This window comes from Platalea leucorodia (assembly GCF_965183815.1).
Source record: "Platalea leucorodia genome assembly, chromosome: 5".
Classification (NCBI taxonomy): Eukaryota; Metazoa; Chordata; class Aves; order Pelecaniformes; family Threskiornithidae; genus Platalea; species Platalea leucorodia.
The window spans coordinates 83,704,736-83,725,558 of NC_138827.1; the positions used below are offsets into that span (position 1 = coordinate 83,704,736).

General features: G+C 38.4%; 1 protein-coding gene across 8 annotated transcripts in view; it reads left to right on the forward strand.

Moving 5' to 3' along the window:
- The window catches only part of RBMS1 (RNA binding motif single stranded interacting protein 1), a 96,981-nt gene that overhangs the window by 41,011 nt on the left and 35,147 nt on the right, over positions 1 to 20,823 (forward strand). For all 8 annotated transcript variants that reach the window (XM_082313325.1, XM_082313322.1, XM_082313321.1 and 5 more), the window contains exons 3-4: positions 13,339 to 13,397; positions 16,278 to 16,369. In XM_082313325.1, the coding sequence (XP_082169451.1) occupies positions 13,339 to 13,397; positions 16,278 to 16,369 (151 nt within the window). The remainder of the gene's footprint in view (positions 1 to 13,338; positions 13,398 to 16,277; positions 16,370 to 20,823) is intronic.

Consider the following 20,823-nt stretch of genomic DNA (forward strand, 5'->3'; position numbering starts at 1 on the left):
ATACAAAAAACCCCAAAACACTGGAAATGAGGGTCTGGGGGATCACATCAGTTTCAGTCAGCTCAGGGATGTTTTACATGACAATCTGGTAGTGGGCAGTGTGCTGTGACTGCAGGTCTGTCTGCAGCTCAGGGCTAAGAGGAGGCTGAATGTGTGGTGGTTCCAGAAGACTTCAGTTGCACTTGGCTAGCTGCTATAGTGATGGGATCAGAACAGGTTAATGGTGTTTTTAAAGAAAATGGTGTGTTTAAGCTACCAAAAGCAAATTTCCAGATAAGTATCTATTACATTCTCTTTGCAAAACTGCAGAAATCAAACTCTGCCTCCTGCTTGCTTCAATCAATATTCAAAAGACTGTCTATCTTAAGCAGTGTGAAACTGAGGAAGTGTCACTGGATACGACCCTGACGCATCAGCCACAAAGGTTGCACTTTAGATTTTGTGTTACAGCTTGTGATTGCTCATGTATCTAAAATTTTGCAACAGATGGATAGTATTTTTTTTTAATGCATAACACTCCTCTGTCGCTATGTCAGCACTTAATACTACTGCAGACATCTTTTCAACAGAACCATGCAGTTATAATCAATAATATGTGAGCTGATGTTTCTGCTCAATAACATACAGCCACTTAAATGCCCTTCTGAAGTATTTTGACCCCTGGAGAGAACTACTTTAGTACAACCATTTTCCCTATTGAAATGGAGATATTTGCTATTCAGCACAGCTGGGACTTGAGACTAGAGAAGCAGATTCAAATAGGGATCAAGTCTACATGCCGTGCTATTAAGGGGGCAAGGCCTCTGGAAGGTTTAGCAGTGATTTTGAATAATTTGTCCATTTAGTGCTGTTGTAGTATGATTGACGTTAAGTTACCAGAAATTAGAGGAGATCAGACTCTAATATTAATTTTACACTTTCTTCATAATTAGATGTTAATTCCAGTATAGAATAGCTATTGAAAGCAGGATGTTACTGTGAGTATTTCATAAAAGAATGACTGTTAAAATGCAGTTGAGAGAGACTGGAAGTTATTTGAATGTATTGGTTGTTTTCCTTTTCTGCCCTCCAGACAGAAGAGGGGCAGTCAGCGCTTTCCACGATAGGGTGTTAAATTAGTGCAAGATGCAGATAAGAACAAATAGATATCTTTGTGTAGAAGGTATTTTAACCCAGCAGGCCAGATCTTGGATTCATCCTGTTGACTTAGTGTTGTCGTAGTATTACAAAAACAGAAGGAAAACATATGAAATACACTGACATATTTTTAAAAAGTTATCAGTTACAGGCATTATTCCAGTGACCAAGCATCTTCCATACAAGATAAATGTAAGAAAAAGCATTATGTGTGTGTGTACATATATATGTATGTGGTTTTATGTCTATGTATATATGTAATGTACACGATATGTGAGACGACAGTTTTTTGCCGTTCAGAGTTGACAGATGGGTCAGGGCTTAGGAAATGGGATGTGGCTCAAAGTGCCCTTGTTCATTGGCAATCTCCAATCTCATGGTTTTCAAGACTTTGCCAACATATTCCTTGGGGCGTCATTTATTTAAACTGAGGGTGTAAGACTTGGTTAGCAACCTTCACTAGAAGTGAAATTAATAGGCAAGACTAAATTAAAGATTAATCTTCTGCAAGTATACAGGCTTGTAGCATTAATAGGTGTCTGTCTATCTATCCGGATAGGAGGTAATCTCACACTAGCCTGGACTGCAGCCAGAATAACACCTTTTGATTTATACTGTTCTGACTAAATCAAGGGAAAAAGGTATTGGGAAGTATTGATAAATTTAATGATTAATTTAGTGATTAATATTTTCCCCTTGCCTTGTCCTTAACTCCCTCCCACAAGAAAGAGAAATATGCTTAGGAAAAGCCAAAATAAAGGACAATGCATCATATGTGACAATAACTGAATTTGACTTCCTTGGATGGAAGAGGAGGAATTGAAAAAATAAAAGGTCTTCAGGTGGAGAGACTAATTTATGCTCCCAGGCTGATCTGTACTGTTTAGCACAGGGAAGAGAAAGGAGTTATAAATTATGAATAACAAGAACTGCTCTCTTATGTTATCATAGTTTTATTCTTTCAAGCTGTTAGTGCAGGCACTGCAAAATTGGTGAGGCTGAAATTTGCCAAGATTTATGGCTGGGTGTAGAAATACTGCCTTACTTTCAGATTAAAACAGCTAGCAGTGGTAAATCAATACGTGCATGTCTGCAGACCTGACATGAGCTTGGCTTATAAATACATATTAGCATTCATCTGGCTTAATTTCTCATCTTCCCAAATCATTGTCTTGATTAGTGATCATTTCTCAGTGTGAAAAAAAAGATAAAAGAAATTGCTAGACTGTAGAAATAATATTCCAGACTTGTAATCTGAACCTGTTCAGAACTTTATTATTGCGTGCAAATGAATTATGATTTTCAAAAAAACCCTGTATCTTTCATGGCTATGTGATATCTCATATTTTTTATATTCTTTATATTCTTTCTGGGAGCCACAGGAACTATGATAATTTATTTTGAAAGAATATTGCTTCAGGTTTTGCTTTCAGTTGTGTATAAAACGCAGATTTTTATTTTTTTTTTTTTTTTTCCTTTTTCCTCCCAGTGCTTCACTCTTAACCCAGGCATAATTTATGTCCATTCTGTAGTATTAGGGTAAGAGAACAACAGGGTGAGACCATTTGCTTTCTTAAAATAATGTGGCTTTGTTCTTCCATCTTGTAGCTGTAGGAAACTGTAACCCCTTCCCACATACCTGAGTAGCCTTGTCAGTAGGTGCACAGACAAACTCCTGCAGAAAATGTAGATTGTCCTATGTTTTTTTAAGTAAGAATGATTGTAGTACTAAAAAGTGGGTTAGCCAAGAATTCCAAATATCTTTTTAATTAATTATCTCTTTTTGTAAAATAAGGATTCTCCATAGTTTGCTCTGCTAAACTAGATGCTGAATGATACAGATTAGAAAGTGCAGCCTGCTTTGTAAGGCAGGAATTGGGAGGCAGACGTCTTGATTTTTTTCTAATGTTGCAGCATTTACTGATAATTTCTTGTGCAAATGTCTTAATATATGTTAGTTGATTTATGATAATTTATGATAATTCGGAGATTATTGTTTGTGACTATCTGAATAATTGCACAAATCATTTTCACATTAATGATCCTCAGTTCAGTGCCTTACGGTAAAACTTGCTATAATGCCTTTAGTGTAAGAGTACTTCATATATATTACAATATTCCAAATTAGAAGTAGTATAGTAGCAAATCAGTTTCTAAACCATTCAATCTAAATTGCACACATCACTTCATATTCCATCCAACTCTAAAATATTTTTCTCAAGGAACAATGCCACATAACATGTAAGAAAAATGCAGAGTGGTCTTTCGCTAACGTTGGTCATCAAACTCAGTAGAACATTGGCAGGAAACAACACTTTTAATGTCAACAAGCATTTGTGTCCCTGCTAACAGATGTTTGAAAACGTAATGTAACTACGTAGTTCACACCTTGCAAAATACTTTGCATATGAGTTTTCAAATGGGTAAAAAGAAAAGTCTCCTAAAAGTGTAGGCAAAAATAAGTTACGAAGTATTTACTTAGCTCTGCTGAACTGTTGATTTCATAAACTGTAAAGATGATGATAAACATAAACAATTTCCTTTTCTGAAAGAACAGATGCTTTGGTTAATGCATTACTGTGATTTTTATTTTCTTTTTCTTCAGTTTAGGAGAAAGCAAGCTATGGTTACTTAGACAATACTTGCCCTTCGAAGCGTGTCAGAGGCAAATCCGTTTGTGTTTCTTAACCTATAAACTGTAAAGTAACAAGGCTACTGAACTGATAGATAGCGGAGCAGATGGTTCAGAGATTATGCTAAATCACCTCAGCTTGTCAGAAGTTAGGTTGGGTTACTGCAGGGGCAGTGGCTGCACGAAACACTGAATGGGATCATTTTTCTCAGTTTGTTGCTTGAAATTCCATTTTTCTTCACAGCATGTGACATCTTGCGTCTTTACAGTGAAAAGAGATATGTAATCAACAAATTTAGGACCAGCATGTTAGCATCCTGGCTTTCATAAGCATCATTCGGAGGATGAGAATCTTTAGGTGTCTATAAAGATGATCTATGCAGTGCAAGAGTTTGGCTCTGCCACTTTTGCTGTTGTTGCTCTCTCCTTTTTCAGTGTCCAGAGCTGTTGCTTTGGTCTTTCCCTACCAGCAAGTTGAGCATTATTATCTTGCTAGCCTATGAAAGATTAAATGGAAATTAAATACCATGTGTTTAGTAGTAAAAATCATGTTGCAGCTGAGCAACGATAGGCCAAGATTCAGGGCTTTGAAAAAAATCTCCCCCTGAAGAGTGGGTGATTATTAACCACAGTTCTGCCAAATACCTGTATTCACATCCTCGGTGGAGCGACTGAGGCGACAGATGCCAGTAAACTTGTCAGAGCCTAGAAAAGAAGTTATAGATGCATCCTTCAGAATTTGCCTTTTCTTTTTTTCTTTTAAATTAACAAAAAAGCCCCAAAACAAACCCTGATGTAAAGATTTTATACTTAGGTTTTTAAATCTCTCATTATTTCAGTTCTACTGCTGTTGTGTTTTTCCTCAAAGTAGCATCAGTTGAATTCTTCTCAATGCCTGCCAGGGAAGAACACGAGAGCCTTCCCCTCCACTCCAAAAGCTCTTTGGCGGGAGGCTTCATGGATCCCCCCCGCCCCGTGATTGTGTCATAATACTACTTTTTTTCACATATTGCAACATTCTTAACCTTATAAAGTAAGACTAAATAAACATTCCATTACTTTATTTGTTGATTTAAGATTGATGGAGAAAACACCTCTGCAGGGAATTGCTGGAAATCTGTTGGTTTAGTACACACTAGAAAGCCACATTAGGAATGCTGTTTTAGTGTCAGCTGTAATATGTCTTAAACATTTAAAGTACAAAAAAAGCAGTTTTCCTCAGTTGTGCGAAATGAAAGGGCATTGTAGAGTGGGTTGTGCCTTTAAGATAATCAGTTTGTTGTGCAAAAAGGAGCATACTAATTGAAAAACCTTTGCAAAACGTCGTAAAAATAGCTGTAGGATGCTAACAGGACTTTTTCCCCTTGACTTTCAGTCAGCTTCTAAGGAATGGAGAGAGATTATTCACATTTCTACAAAGCAAGAGGAAGCAAACGTTTCCTGATTCTAAAAACATTTCTTCCCTATCCCCACGGCTCATCCTCGGCTAAACCAGGAAATAACTGCTCTTACGAAAAACAAAATGGGTAGCTGAAAAATAATAATCTCCAAAATCTTTTTCCTGTGTGTCACTTTGCTATTTGTTAATCTTCAATTCCTGGTTCTTTTTAGCTATGGAGCAGTTACATTTGTGTAGAGCCTGTACACTATAAACCAAATACGTATTCATAAAATACTGCTTTTTATCTGTTAGAATTAATACTGTCCAAGAAACTGAGAAGGCATTTGGTCACACTTCACCAAATTGTATATGTCCGTTATGCTGAGCATCTGCTCTTCTAAGGACAGATAACTGTAAGAGCTGATAGTATATCTGACTTTGCATCTGTTTTTGCTATTTTTGATTATGTCTCAGTGACGTCTGGAATTGTAACCTACTGAGCCTGAAGAAAAGATCGTTTGTACCAAAGGAATACTGGTTTGTGCTAGTATTGCTAACTGCATCGGTAATGATGATGATACATGCTTTTATCCACTGATTCTTATTGAAAACACAAATATGCAAAACTTAAATGAAGAATTAAAGGTAGAGAGGTTGTGAAGAAAGCTTTCTTGATCTTGTGAAGAATTTACAGCAGCATGTAAGACTAATGAATTGTCAGTAAAGCCAAAGATCTGTGGGACTGGGTTTTTTTTTGGTTTTGTTTTTGGTGTTTGGTGGGTTTTTTTTGTTCGTTTGTTTGTTTGTTTTTTTTATTAGTACACAGATCCTAACTCACCAAAAATAGTCTTTACATTAAGGGACAAAATGTAATTTTAGTCATTTTGTAAAGGCAATCAAAGCAGTAGTTGGCTTCCATAATAATAAATTCTAGTTTATTTGGAGGTATTATTTATCTCCCAAGTAAAATAATAAAAAATGACAGAGGACTACTTGGATATTTTGAAAATACCATCTTTCTCTCTGAAGTACCAGAGAGTCAAAGGGACAATTAATAAGAAAGGAACTAGCTTTGTGTCAAAATCACATGACCATTTGACAGAATGTCGTCAAAGCAGCGCGCTAAGTTTAATTTAGGTTCATAAGGAAGTCCTGTTTTGCACATAGTGAAAAATATGGTCCAGTGCCTGAAACAGGGCACATCTGGCTGAGTTGATTAACCCAGTGCTTGAATATCTGAAGCTAGTATAGGAGATTTTGCTCAACCAAGCAAATTAGTCAAATCTGTAACGGTTTCAAAACACAGCTTGTACTAAGCTAGATTATGCATACCCATTAACTGTGCAAATAAAAATAAGAAAAATATAACTGCAACTTTTTATGTAATGTTTAATTACGCACTAAAAATGGTTGGTCCAGCTTTTGGTGGTAGGTACTCATTATGTTCCAGTAGCAAATCTTTAGGTTCATGATGGCCATAAAGCAACTGAGTGATTCCAAAGAGTTTCTCAAAGAACAGTGTGTCTTCCAACAACAGAAAACAAAATACGGACAAAATGTTCTCAGCAATGTCTCCTTCTATGCTAGGGCATAGATGTGGTGAAGAAGAATTTAAAAATGGAAACCATATGGTTTGATTCTGTTCTCCAAACTCAATATTCTGCTGGATTGAATAAATTTCTTTATCAAGTTTTTGTAAGAGAACATTTACCCATCATTAAATAGCGGGATTAGAGTAGGCTACTACAAGGACTAGCAGTATAGTATTGACAATTATTTTCTGAAATTCCCCTTATTGGGAAATTAGAAATTTGATACATGGAGAAACAAAAACTCCCTATGTTTGTCTAAGCTTAAAAGGGAGTAAGAGCTTAAGGTTCAGTACACCACTTTCCCAAGATGCAGCAGAGAGAGGGAGGTATGGGAGACAGATAAAACCTTTTGTACTGCTCAGAGGTGTTTTTTGGATCCAGCAGAAAAGATTGCTGAGGCTGATTAATGTTCCCTTAAGGCTGTGCTGTTGGCTTAGAAATGCCCTGAACACTGGAAGAGCAGTGAGGTATGGGAGCCAGCTGTACCAGGTCAGCTCTTGCTGACAACTCTCTTGACTCTTTCCCTCAGTTACAGGGAATTTTCTTTGCTCCTTTTGCACCGGGTGGTATAGAGGAGCTGAGAACTGCAGCATAGGTGAGGCCTTCCCATGGACTGCTCAGGTGCCTCCTCTTCAGGTCTCAGTCGAGATGAATGGGTTGGGCTTCCATGTACTCCACAAATGAGATAGACTGTGGTGAGGACTTGGCTATTAAGACCATCAGTTTCATGTAAATGTTTTGAGTCATACTGTTCAAAATAGAATACTCTGTTTGAGGAGGTGAGGATGCTGTTTTAAAAGTTGCACTGATATGCAGGAGTCAGTGTTTGTTACATGCATTTATTTAGGGTCATACTGAAGGATAGTAGTATTCCCTTTCAAGCAGGAATTTACTGCATTTAGAGCACATGCAAGGTGCCCACTGACCACGTTGTGCACTGAGTAAGACCATGTTTGAATAAGAAAGTTATTTTGGTGTGTTTTTTGGTTTGTTTTTGTTTGGTTGGTTGGTTGGTTTTTTTTTAAAGCTGATTTACAGACTAAGCATCCCCACCTGCATGTTCTTTTTAGTGTCGCAATTAATATACAGGAATTGCTTTGGAAGTATTTGCTTTATCCATTTTGTTCTAGTTATTTACCCTAGTCTAAAGTAAGGCTTATTTTGATGTGGATCCATTCAGCAACTGCAGTGTATTTTAGGATGAACTGCTCTGCTCTCCCACATGACCCTCCTTGCTGGATCTGCTTGTTTGTTGTCCTCTCCTGTCTTTGGCCACCTGGTGGGAATATTGGCTCCCTACCAATTTTTTTATGTTCAGCCAGGTTCTCTTTCCTTTCACAATTCCACCTGATAGTGAGTTCATGTACTCAGAGCCACTTATATGTTACGAAATCCATTCCTGGTTTTACCACGATTCTGACTCTTAGAAATAAAGAGCATTCCATGAAGGGCAGTGATAAGATGCTAAGATGTAAAAATTAATCTAGAGTAAACACAGAAGATACGCAGCATTGTTTCTGCATAGCAGAGGAGTTCTGACAGCACTACAGTAATGCAAGGGATAACAGCAGGATCTCTAGGAATGCTCTTTTTACAGCTGGACTGGACCTAGGGAAAGAGAGAGCACTGCTCATCTTCAACACAAAGTTCTGGACAGTTCAGGATTGAGGACCTAAGGAGCTCTAAAAGGCAAGGACTTTCTGTGGTAGCAGAGATCCTTATGTCATGGTAGCGTCCGAGTCAACGACAGGTGATAGAGAAACCCTTCACGGCACAAGCTGGAACACAGTTTAAAAGTACTGCAAAGGGAAGCACTGTGAGCTTGGTATGAGGTACATTAAGCTATTGTGGACAAAGATTTGAACATTTCGTTCCAGACAACCCCCATCAAGCCTCTCACTGCCTGTTCTTATTGTACCTCCCCTAATGCACACACAGATAAGTTCTTTCAACACTCAAAGTAGCACTTGTGGCAGAGACTTCAAGCTACTTTATTCCCCATTCTTTGTCATGCTCATGATGGCATCTTATCGCCCTCATGTTTGCAAGTATGTTTGTTACACTAGCAGATGTACAAAGGGAAAAAAATAAACACTGGTTCAGTTTGATCCGTGTACTTAGTTTTCCAAGGACCTTTTCTTCCATCATCACAGAGGTCACCAAAATTAGGCTACAGAGGTGTTTTAAATGTCAAAAGTATTCCTAGCTATTTGTAACAAATCTGTCAGTGTGATTATTTGTACTGGGTTTGACCGTGTTGCTGAACAATGTGATTTTTAAAAAGTGTATGTTGATGCTTTGCTTCAAGCCTTCCACTTCAAAAGTATGTAAGACAAAGGTATAGTGCTATGTTTTGACGTTCACGTTGCCTGGCAGTAGATCTTCTTAGGGCAGCTGAGTAGGTGGGGTTACCCTTTCATTTCTGCACAAAGAGTGTGTAATGGGCAGCAGTAAGCATTATCCTATTTAGTAGCAGTACTGCTTATCTTCCTAACTTAGCTTTTGAACAAGTTTCTTCTTTATCTTGTATCCAAATATCCATTTGTATTGGTGTTCTGTACTATAACGATAACCTGTGCACTGGTACACAGACTGTTACTGAACATACCCCTTTTAATCCTATAACCAGTGCACCCTGGCTATTATTTACCTGCTTCTTATCCAAGCCCTCTCTTCTTTGATACGTTAGTTGACATTGGTACAAGTGCTGTATAGAAAAGTGATGCAAAGCTGAAAAGATCTTATAATCTCCAAAGATAATTCAGACTAAAGAGGGAATGTGTTAATAGCACTCAAAAAACAAACAAACAAACAAACAAACAAACAAAAGAAACCAAAAAAAACCCAGCCCACCCCAAAACCCTCTATTGCTGCTGAACATTCATTTGATGTTATTTTTGGGAGAAAAATAACCTACTTAATAAGGAATACATAGTTGCTTGTTACCAGCCGGATTAGCTGTTATTTCTCAAGATTAGCACTTAATTTAAAAGAAAGCATATTTTTAAAAATTGCTTCAGAGGAGAGGGAATGAGCAATCGCCAATCACTGTAGAGTGATTCTGCCAACCATGAGGTGTGCTCTGCCTTAGGTAGCAAGTCTCATCAAGCACGCAGTAAGGCTTTGGAGCAGAAGAATAGCCTCAGCAGGGTGCCTAAGACAGCTAGATACGTGTGAGCTTTGAGAGGAATGATGATCTTCAGGAAACACCTAATATCACAGACGTCTTTGGAATATAAGTTTTCTCTTGTTTGCTATATTCCTTTTTGTAAGCAGGCAATACATATTAGTTTGCACCGTGACTTTTATGTGTTTTATAGCTCATTGATTTCTGGTGGGTCTCAGTTGCAGTTGCACCTAACAAATGAGCAGTTGAACGCAGGAGTCTGTGTTAACAGCAGTATTACGACTGCAGGATTTAGGAGGAAGGAAGTAGATTTTCATGACGGTCATCATTTGAAGGAAGCATTTATGAGGAACTGCAAGGAGTAATTTCCCCCGATATCAGACCACATGGTGGGAGCAAGGAGGGGATGTATCCCTCTGCCCAGGCTGAGGTGGGGTAAACTGCGTTTCTGTTCTTCATGGCGTGAGTAGAGAGCTAGCACTTGGGAGGAGTATTCACAGGGAAAATCGTAGGAGAAATCCTGGTGATAGCTGCTATTGTTATACTGGTTCTCCAAATCGTTCCTAGACTCACACTGCTGAAACTTCTTGGCAGCCTTCCATGGCAGCTGGTTCTTTGCAGGAGCCGTGCTATCTAGGACAGTGAATTAAATCGCTAGCGGTCTTGCACATTGGAAGACGGTCCATGAAGTGGTTGTAAAAAACAGACATGCAGACATGTGTTTATGGGCTGGTGTGTTGTCAGCATCTGCAGGCCAGCGCAGGCCATAGCCAGCCCCTGACTCCCCTCCATGACCAAACTGGCGGACGGTTGCAGTTTGTTTATGTAGATACCCACTGCTGTAGTTTTTCACCACCACCGCTTCCTACACTTTCAAGAACTGAAACAGTAGCAGGGACAGGATTGTACTTCAGGGATTTTTTCCCACAAAAGGTTATGTAGCTGTTGGCTTTAAGAAGCTTAGGGAGGCTGATAGGGTATGGAGAATGCTGGCCGTCAAATATAATGCTGGGTGCAAGCGACTTGGGACACAAGAGTTTAGTGGATCTTGAAGAGCACTGTCCTTGAACGGTTTGCCTCGCTCATTTATAACATGTACGTTTACTCTGCACTCTGAAAAATTCTGGGGGAAGTTTCAGAAGTTTTGACTTAAGAGGTATAGAGCTTTCTAAATGGAATGACATATTTGGAAAATAAGTGGCACTAATAAGGAGGTACCTGCGCCAACTATTAGGCACAATTTCTATTGCTTTATTACAACTTCTAGCGTATTATATTTAGGTATGCATTGATTTTCATTGACACTTGTACATTTCTAGGCTATAGATGGATAGTTCTATTTTATATCAGTGTCTGATCTGATCTGAATTCTCTCAGTGCCAGGAGGCACACAAGGCGCAAACATCGTTCTTCCACTTCGATCAGTCTGCGGCTGCGTGCTCTGGAGTCCCAAGGGCCACAGCGCAGTCTTCTGTTGGTTTTTTTCCTCAAGACATGACCGATCCAGTTCCATCTTCTCCTCCTCACTTCATTACTGATTTTCTCCATCTCCGAGTTGATGCTCGTTGTTTCTGCAACTTTTTATTTTTTTTTGTGGGAGGAGGTAGTTGGCCTCCTGCCCAACCCCCATGACTTGGAGGGCCAGTGGTTTTTCTGTCAGGGTGGCCTTCCCTTAGGCTGCGTTGGTTCGCAGCACCTTTTTCAATTTTATCCGGTGCACCCTCCAGAGAGGGATCCCCTATCCACCACCCAGGGGACGCGCCTTCTAGCCATACAGCCCCAGCTGAAGGTTTTATCAGTGTAGACGCTCACAATTTCAGATACAATAAGGAAGCCAACACCTAGTGGCTAATGTCCCAGGTTTCCCCCCTTGCAACTGTTCGAAGCCATACAATAACTCATTGAATAAACAGAACAGGTGCTTGAAATAAACATAAATAGGTGCTTGAAACTGGTCACAGAGAGTGATAACTACACTGAAACATGTATTTAAATGTTCTTTAGGGGGAAGGTACTTTGTAAATAGGCTTCATCCTTGAATAACTATCATTTTGCAAGTGAGCAGTTATTTGAGTACTCTTAACTAAGCTTGACTTTATTTATTAGGCTTCTTATGTATTTTGAAGAACTTTTAAGACTAATACAGTCACTGCAGAAATTGAGTTAGTTGTCTTTTGAAATAATATCTTTTTGAAATGATACTCACTCTGTTGAAGTTACATTTAGCAGGTGAACTGGCAACACTTCATTCTTCCCCAAATTCCACTTTCTTATGCTGGTAACATTTCGCATAATTTTCAGTTCGTTTTGGGTTCTTGTACAATGATAAAGAACCTCTTAGCACACAGTGCTTAGGTATACCTGTTAGTGTAATAAGTTACATTATATTCTCATGTGAAAACCAACTCATGTTGCATCGTTTCTCTGTTGTATACTCACAGCACTCTATCAAATGTAATTCACAGGCAAACAGAGGAGGTTGTGGTAAGGAACTTGGGAAACCTGTGCTCCGTTTCTGATTCTGCTCCTGATGCAGGCCAAGGGAGTTGCCTTTTTAAAACTGAAACTGGGATTTGACTTCCAAGGAAAACTGCAAGTTTTCACCAGCAGTGACAAAGTCTACTCTAAATTTGATCAAAAACCTAATACTGATAAACTTTGCAGAGCACTTCAGAAACAGCAATCGTTCCTCTAGCTGGGATTGCTGTCTGCCTGTTTCCCAAGCTTAATTGCCCTTAGGTGTCTGGGTGCTCACCTTTGGACTGCATAGCAGATTGGCACCTGGACTGCCCAGTTACTGAGAAGCTGAGGAGCAGGCAATGCCTGTGTTTTTCTTTCAAAAAAAAGAAAATAGAAACTTTCCTGAGAGATGTTTTGGTTTTAGTTGAAATTGTTTACATTTCAATTTTCCATTTGAAAAATACAGAAGGTTCTTTACCACCTTTGCTGCTCAGCTTTCATAAATCTGACTTGCACTTGTCGCCTTCCAGAACAGAGTTTTTAACTTTGGGGGGGGGGGGGGGCGGGGGAGGGAGATAGCTAAGTTTTCTACTTCCCCTGCCCCCTTGTACCGTGTTAGTTAACAGCCTAGCACTGACAAGGCAGTGTGTCTGCTTTATCTGGTATATGCTGAGAGAGTCGAAGCTTATGTCTAAAATGTGGTTTCTTATATGTACCAGGATTTTAACTGTGTTGTATTCTTTTCCGTAAAGCACTTTTTCTCTGGCTTGTTTTGTGATTCTGCTGTGCCACTGAGAACATAGGGAGAATAGAACAAGATCGTGCTTGAAATTGTTGATCTTTTTTGTCAGTTCTATCTACATATGAATTTTCATTGTATAATTATATAGTCTATTATTGCATTTTGTTAAAAGTAAAGGGTAATAGGATATAAAATAATGTAAATTGGGTATCTGTTGTAATAGGATTTTTTTTCTCACTTCCCTTACATATGTATAATACATTTTAGGTATGGGAAAATTGTATCCACGAAGGCTATTTTGGATAAGACAACAAACAAATGCAAAGGTATGTATGTTTGCCTTTATATTACATTCACCTGAAAGTCCTAATTGATTCTATAAAATACACTAATGCTGAGTTTTAAGTGCTTTGAACTTTTTTTTTTTTCATTCTTATTCCTAAACTAGTCTTATTCTTGCCCATGGTCAGTGTATTCAATACATTTATTTCCAGTGGAGCTGGCAGACAGCCTGTGTCAGCAGTGCAGCCAAGCCGGAGTGAAGCTGACATGCACAGTGCTGGCTGGCGGTTTGCCTCTATTTTAAAAACAAAAATGGAGTTAAGAGCAGCTTTTTCCCTTTTGCCTGGAGAAACTAGGGAAGCTTACAGAAGAACATTCAACTGTACTAAGCATCTGAAAAAATTATATATTGTGGAAATCAGCTCCATTGATTAGAGTAGTTTAAAGCAGCACTTAATTACATGTTCCAATCCTCTAATTGTGTTTTGTTATATGCAGTTGAACGTATTGGGAGCAAAGAGAGGGTTCATTTTCACCAAAGTAATCGCAGCTGGAAAAAAAAATATTAGAAGTCCTTGAGATAAGCTGCATACATCAGTTCACTGATTTTTGTCACTCATTGCAATTACATTGAGATCATATCCCAGCAATGAGCATGGTGGGAGAAGATGTGGTAGCAGACACTGAAATATCAGATTTCAGACTTTCTTTTTTGCTTAGGAATTATCCTCTTAATTGTAAAGTGAAGAATTAAGTCAGCTGATTTAACAGTGTTAATAAGCGTAAAGCCCATGAATGAGCGTAAAGCTGATAGGCAGCGGCAGGAAAGAAAAGTTCATCATTAATTGAGACACAGTTTTTGTGCAGAACTTGGAAGCAGTGCAGGGGCATAGCTTCTTAGCTCCCCATCTTAAGCAACTAAAGGGGTGCTGACAGTTCAGAAACAGAAATTTCTAGAAGTTTTTTTTCCAGCTTGTAGGCACATGTCATCTGCATATATTGTGACTAGGAAAGAGCAGATACTCTCTTCAATTATTTTAATTCATTAATACCTGCGACAGCACTTAACTGATTTATTCTGTCCGTTCCCCCAGTTCCTGAAGACATCAGTAGCTCTGTCAGTGATACAGAAATTCTCACATTAATGTTTTAAGAGATTTAAGCTGACTTTTCCAATATAGATTTTTAAATCTCGCTGGTGAAAAGCGGTAACTAACAGTCTGTTGTAACAATATACAGCAAGTTAAGGCTGCAGGGAAGCTCACTGCATGTCATTGAAATTGCAGTAGGAACATAAGTAGGCAGAATGCAGATATCTAACTGGAATTTAACCAAAAGATTGACAGCATCTCTGCCTCTTGCCAAAAAAACACACCCTGGGATTTAAACTAACTGGAGCAACAAGTAATTGAGTTTATGTATCATCCAGGAGATGGCAAAGCCGGCTTTGATGGCATGCTTGGTATCAGTATGTAACTTCATCTGTATTGCACACTGCAGCGTGGTGATGTTGATAACCTGGGCTGTCATGGATATGGAAAGATAGTTTTGGGTATGGAAAGCTAGTTTTGCCTTGGCAGCACAAAACTTGATATGAGCTAATTCACTCTGTTTCATGTCAAGATTTAACAGTCCACAACACCACATGTTACACAGAACAATATGCTGCTTTCTTCAGCTTCTTGGCACGTTAAATAAGCTTGCACTGATGTACGAGGCTGCTCGAGTTGTTTTTCCTGAGTTAAGGACTTTAAAGCTGGTTCAGTTGTATCTTCACACAGCCTTTTTGTCTTCAGTATAGACATACTGTAAGAGAATACTATTACCTTCTGGAGAAATAATTCCATTTTTTATTCCTCTAGAGCTTTGTTTAATTGTTGGGTTTTTTGTTTGTTTTCTTTTAATCCAACTTAGACATTGGAGAGGGATTTCTTTAATATTTGAGGCTGTTCACTGGTGGGAAGGAAGGGGGTTGAAAAATGCAGAATGAAGTTTGCAATAACATCTAGAGGAAGTAGCTTCCAAACTCTGACTGCCTTTTGGTGAGACTTGAGCATCTACCTCCCAGGTTGCCTTAAAAATCCCAGCCTGTAAGGTCAATGTCTGTAAAGGCTAAGGTGTATTGCTGTTTAGATGTCCTGGAAGCCGTTAGCTGTACATTGTTGTTCAGAATAAGAAAAGAAGCTACTGCAAATATATGGAAATTGTTGCAATTAACTTTGTGTTCACTTTAACATTTAAAGATTGCATTATATAGCATAGAAAATGTTTTCAGGACAGTTTTTTTACATTTTGGTTTCAATAACAAGGGGAAAAACTCACTTGGTTTCCCTGAAGCTGAGTTTTCACTCACTTTTTAAATTTAACTTTTAATTTTAATTTAATTTTATCTTTGTACATATACAATGAAGTAACTAATTCACGAAAAATTGGGTTATGATGCAGTAGATATGTGTCTTTTAACCTAAATTCCTCTCCCAGTTTTGAGTAAATGATGTGTAACTTAGAAGCTTATTGGTCACTTACTCAAACTTGACTAAGAATTTAGTTTAGAAAAATCAACAGATTATGCTTTACTCGGTGATCTCTATGAAATAAACTGATGATGTCACACTTACTCCTAGAAGATACATACCGGATAACACAAAGCAAAGCACCATGCTACTTGTTAGCAATTTGGACAAGGTCCTGATAATTGAGTGGGCATGGAAATGGATTTTTTCCACTAGGATAGGTCCCCACCAGTTCAAGGTTGAAGGACTTCGGTAGATTGTTTTTTTGGGACTACATAAAGAACTTTGGAGTTCAAATTGGCCCTCTTCGCCAACAAGAAAATTGTATTAATTAACCATGCTGGTAGTATATGAACTGTTTGATTATAAGCTGGTTGCTGTCTCGTTAATGAAATATGTTTTGTATTTCAGGTTACGGTTTTGTTGACTTTGACAGCCCGGCAGCTGCTCAGAAGGCGGTTTCTGCTTTAAAGGCTAATGGAGTCCAAGCACAGATGGCAAAGGTGAGTTGAAATAACCGGCTAATTCTTACAATAGGTTTTGAAGATGAACAAGCTTGTATGTTAGCAGAGCGTCAGCAATGTGAATTTTCAAGTTGCAGGTCCTTCACAGAGAGCACAGTTCTCAAGGCACATGATATATTAAGGTAACAAAATGGGGGCTTTTGATTGCCATATCCCAAATCATCTTGGCTAATGAAATAGAGACATAGTATGGTAAAGTCTCCAAACTTATCTGGTTGGATTTATCAATTTATTCATTGTACTATTTTTCCATTGGCTTCATCAGAAGAAAGATTAGCAGTAAGTTGTAAGAACTATGGGAGGCTTAATGGTTTAAATACAACATGTTAATTCCTGGAACAAGCCAATAGCTGAAATACTTTCAGCACAAAGGTATGAGAGGTTTTATACATTGCCTGCTTGTTGTTACTGAGGTTAGCAGCCTCGCAATTTGGGGATAAATTTTTAGGCACAGCATGGCAAAATTTAACCTTGTCACTTCGTCTTCAGCCTTTCTAGTATATTTTCTGTTAACATAAGTAAAATTTAAGTCTGGGCATTCATGACAGATGTCTTGAAATTTTTAGCCAACTCTTTGACAACCTATTTCTGCATCAGGGCAAACCCAAGCATTATTAAAAATAAAGAAATATGATCTTTCTTCTTTTTCTCTCATTTTTACTGATCCTTCCCTCTGAATCAAGTTATTAGCCAAAAGTGATCTTCAGAGCAGTGTTCTTCCAGCATAAAATAAGTTTCTCAAATCAGGGAGATGATACATTAGTAATGATTTTGTCATGCGCTTTTTTTACGTTGGATGGCCTGGTTCCAATAGAGTGCCATAAACACCACTACAAATTTATTAAATAAATAAAATATTACCAACATAATCTGTTCATATAATTTGTGATACCTCTTAAAGCAAATTTTTTGAGATTGAAAATTATTTTCTAATTAAAAAAAAAAAAAAATCCAGTAATTAAATAGTAATCTGAGAGACTTTTTTTAATAGTCTGCTGCAGTTCTAGCAAATCTTTTATAGTTATCCATTAGGTACAGATTTTTTTCAGATGAGATATTTTCCACAGCTTCTCAGCTGAGGGGAACAGTTAAGCTAACAACATAAAATGTCTTTGGATGGATTCCAGGGCAACAAAATGGAAACCATATGTTTCATACTTAATGCATGTTTCATTACAGCCATGAGACAAACATACATGCTTACTGGAAAACACTTGTTTGGTTGGGTTTTTTTTTATTCCTTTTTATAAGGTTTTATGTATGCTTAATAAAGACCTTTTAATTAATCTTTAGTTTTTAGGTAATCACTTTAAAATACACACCAGATTTTTTTCAAAGCCTCTGTCTGCCATCTTCTGGATATGATATCTAGGTAGGAGGGGAGAAAAGTGAATGTGAAGTCATGTAAATTAATTTTGCTAATGAATTTTGATGTCTGATTTAATTGTCATCTTGAGTAGATGGAGAAACTCTAATAATCTAGTAATCTAACAAATAGTTTCTTAATTTTTCCCATAGTGTATTTTTGACTCATTTCCTCTGACAGTTGCAATATTGCTAATATTTCTTTCTGTTAGCATTAATGAAAAAATGTGCACCATAATACCTGACAGTTTTGATTGATTTTTCTGACATTGTGTCAAGCCTGGTGACCTGTGGGAAATCTGTAACTATAAAGTCTGCATTCCAGTGAAACTTGTTCTGCTTCTCAACATGGAAATAGTATTTGAATTATTAAAAAAAACCAACCCCAAAATCAACCCATTGAATAATACCACAACAGTCACAAGTGACTAAGAGTTTGAATGCTTTGATTTTTGTCTATTTTGAGCCATCAGATTTTTTTTTTTTTTTTCCTGGGCCGTGCTGCTCTCCTTTTGTCTGAAAAATCCTGTCTCCAAACTGGGAATTGCCAGTCACTTAGTTATTTTGGCAAGATTAGCAAATCAGACTCTTCACATGCAAGACACTATAGAAGTTTACTTGTGTTTGTGTATTTAGTATTTTGTCCTTTTGCCTGTTACCACCTGTGCCATGAAGTGGTCGTCTTGCAGTGAAACTGTTCAGGCTTTAGCCTGAATGTCCCAGAGAGAGATCTGGAGGATGGTTTCTCAGCTGTCTGTCCGATGGACTTCCTCACTGACCACTACGACTGCTTCAGTTCCAAAGAGAAATAAATGCCTGTTGGCAGGATTTGTCCGTGGGAAGGTGTTGTTATTACGCTGTGCCCAGGGTGTCAGCCAGGAGCATGGCTCCTCAGTATTCTTGCCCTCCTCCCAGATATGGTGGTGGCCCCTGACCCGCAGCAGCTGAAGGGGAAGGAAAATGTTATTGCTGAAGCCTTGTTCTGACTCTGGCTGCCGTAAACCCCTTTTTGTGGTGTCCTGCTGTAGCTATATGTCGGTGAGTTAAAAATTACTCACGTCAGCAAGATCATCTACAAATCCTAGTTTAGTGGAAGTGGTTCAGATTATATGTATTAAAATGTTTGTTGCTTGTTTGTAGAGATAACTTCAAATATTTGACTTTGTGAGCTTTTCCTGTCCATGGGGTAAGATCATGCTGTACTCAGCGGTCTGCTTCCAAGTTGACCTGATTCCAGAAAAATATAGCCTTGTCCACTATGTTTCGGCTATTGTTGAGCAGACCGGGAGGGCCTGGACCCCGAGACGTGGCTTCAGGCCATGTCCTGACAAATCTGTTCAAGGGGGTTCACTGTTTGTGGAGAAGTGGCCATGTCTTGGGAGACGTCGTGATGATAGTGTCAGCGAAGGAACCCAGTGTCAGACCATGGCTCAAGAAACATTATGTCTTCAGTTATTCTGCTCTTTCTGAGATCTGAACTGGGAACGCTTGACTAAGATGAAGCAGCTTGGGAAGTGTTTTGCTCTGTGCTGGTTAACAGTATCTTCCAGTCACTGCTGAAATGGAAACGCCTCCAACAATTCCTGTTGGTCAGATAATGGTGCTGTGAGTTTACATGAGATGATATTGCATTGCTAGGGGATGGGAGTAGCTTTTGGACGGAAATTTAAAATGGAGGTAATGGGCTAATGGTAACACCCCTCTCCGCTCTTCACACTGAGTATTGCCAGCATTCACTCTTGTCAGTCGTCTTTTTCAGTGTGTACAAGTGGCTGTGGAAAGGGATCAGGAGATGACGTTTGCTGTAGTGGTAGCTGGCATGTTTCAGGACCTAGTACAAAACCAACAGCTTATCTCTTATGCTAGAGATAAGGTACGGAAAGAGCAGATACATGTCATGCAAGAGTATTGTTATTTCTAAGCTAGTTAGTAACTGGCTGAGTGCCTAATTTTTATTTTCATTCATTTTTATTTCTCAAAGTTTCTTCAATGTAATGAGTTTATTGTCCTTGCTTCTAGAGGAGTGCTTTGATAATAAACCAGTAAGTTCAAAAGCTCTGATTTTGCAGAGCTGTGCATTCTTAGGTGAGATTAGTAGTAGTATTGAAGAGCTCTGCCCATTTTCTTTGTTAGAAACAAAGATGCACACAGAAAATCTACTGTATATTGGCATTTTGAATGGAGATTTAAAAAACTGAGAATCTGTAAGGGATGTTTTAGAGATGGTGAGGTCTAAATGCTGTGGAGATATGAGTCACCTAAACCCTCATAGGTTTTTTTGACCTTGAACTTAAGATAAGGCATTTGAGTCAGTGTCAAACAAAATTCTGTCTCATCAGATGGTGTTCAGCTAAGTTCAACCGTAGTTACTGAAGTAACTGTGTTTCAGATGATTGGAAAATTGCCACTTTTAAGTGGAAGGTTGAATTTAATTCTTATTCTTCTGGATGTAAACTAATGTGTAAATACAAAAGGTAAAAAGAACTACTGAATAAGAACGGAAAATAAAAAAACAGTTCTTCTCATCTTTCTATCTAGCAAACTTAAGCCAGGAGGAGAATGATTGTGTTTGCAGCCCAGATAAAGTGAGACAAAGAATATCTATATTGTACTGACAGCAACGTAGAGATACACAAGCCAGCTAGAATACCAGCCTGCCTGTGGCAGCTCAGAGTTCATCAAGTGCTAAACAACTTCCTTCCTGGCATGGCAGTGACATTTGGATAGCCATATTGACTAGCTCATGGTAGGTTAACAGATTCCTGAGATAATAAAGTGAAAGGAATATATCTACTAAAACTGTTCTACGTATGGAGGTACCACTTTTTGGAAAGAGCTGGTAATGTACTTTGAGCATCACAAGAAGGATTAACATAAGTTCCAGTGTTCTCACAATTGTATTTCAGCCCCGTCCTTAAAATTAGTGTAGCGTCCTCCCTTTAAAATGATTTAACCATCTGAGTCCAACACAATTGCTTTAGACTCAATGAGCCTGATGCTCCAGACTTTGTTGTTAAAGACCTTGTCTTCCTTCACATCTCCTCTATTCTCTCTCCCTATTCATGAGA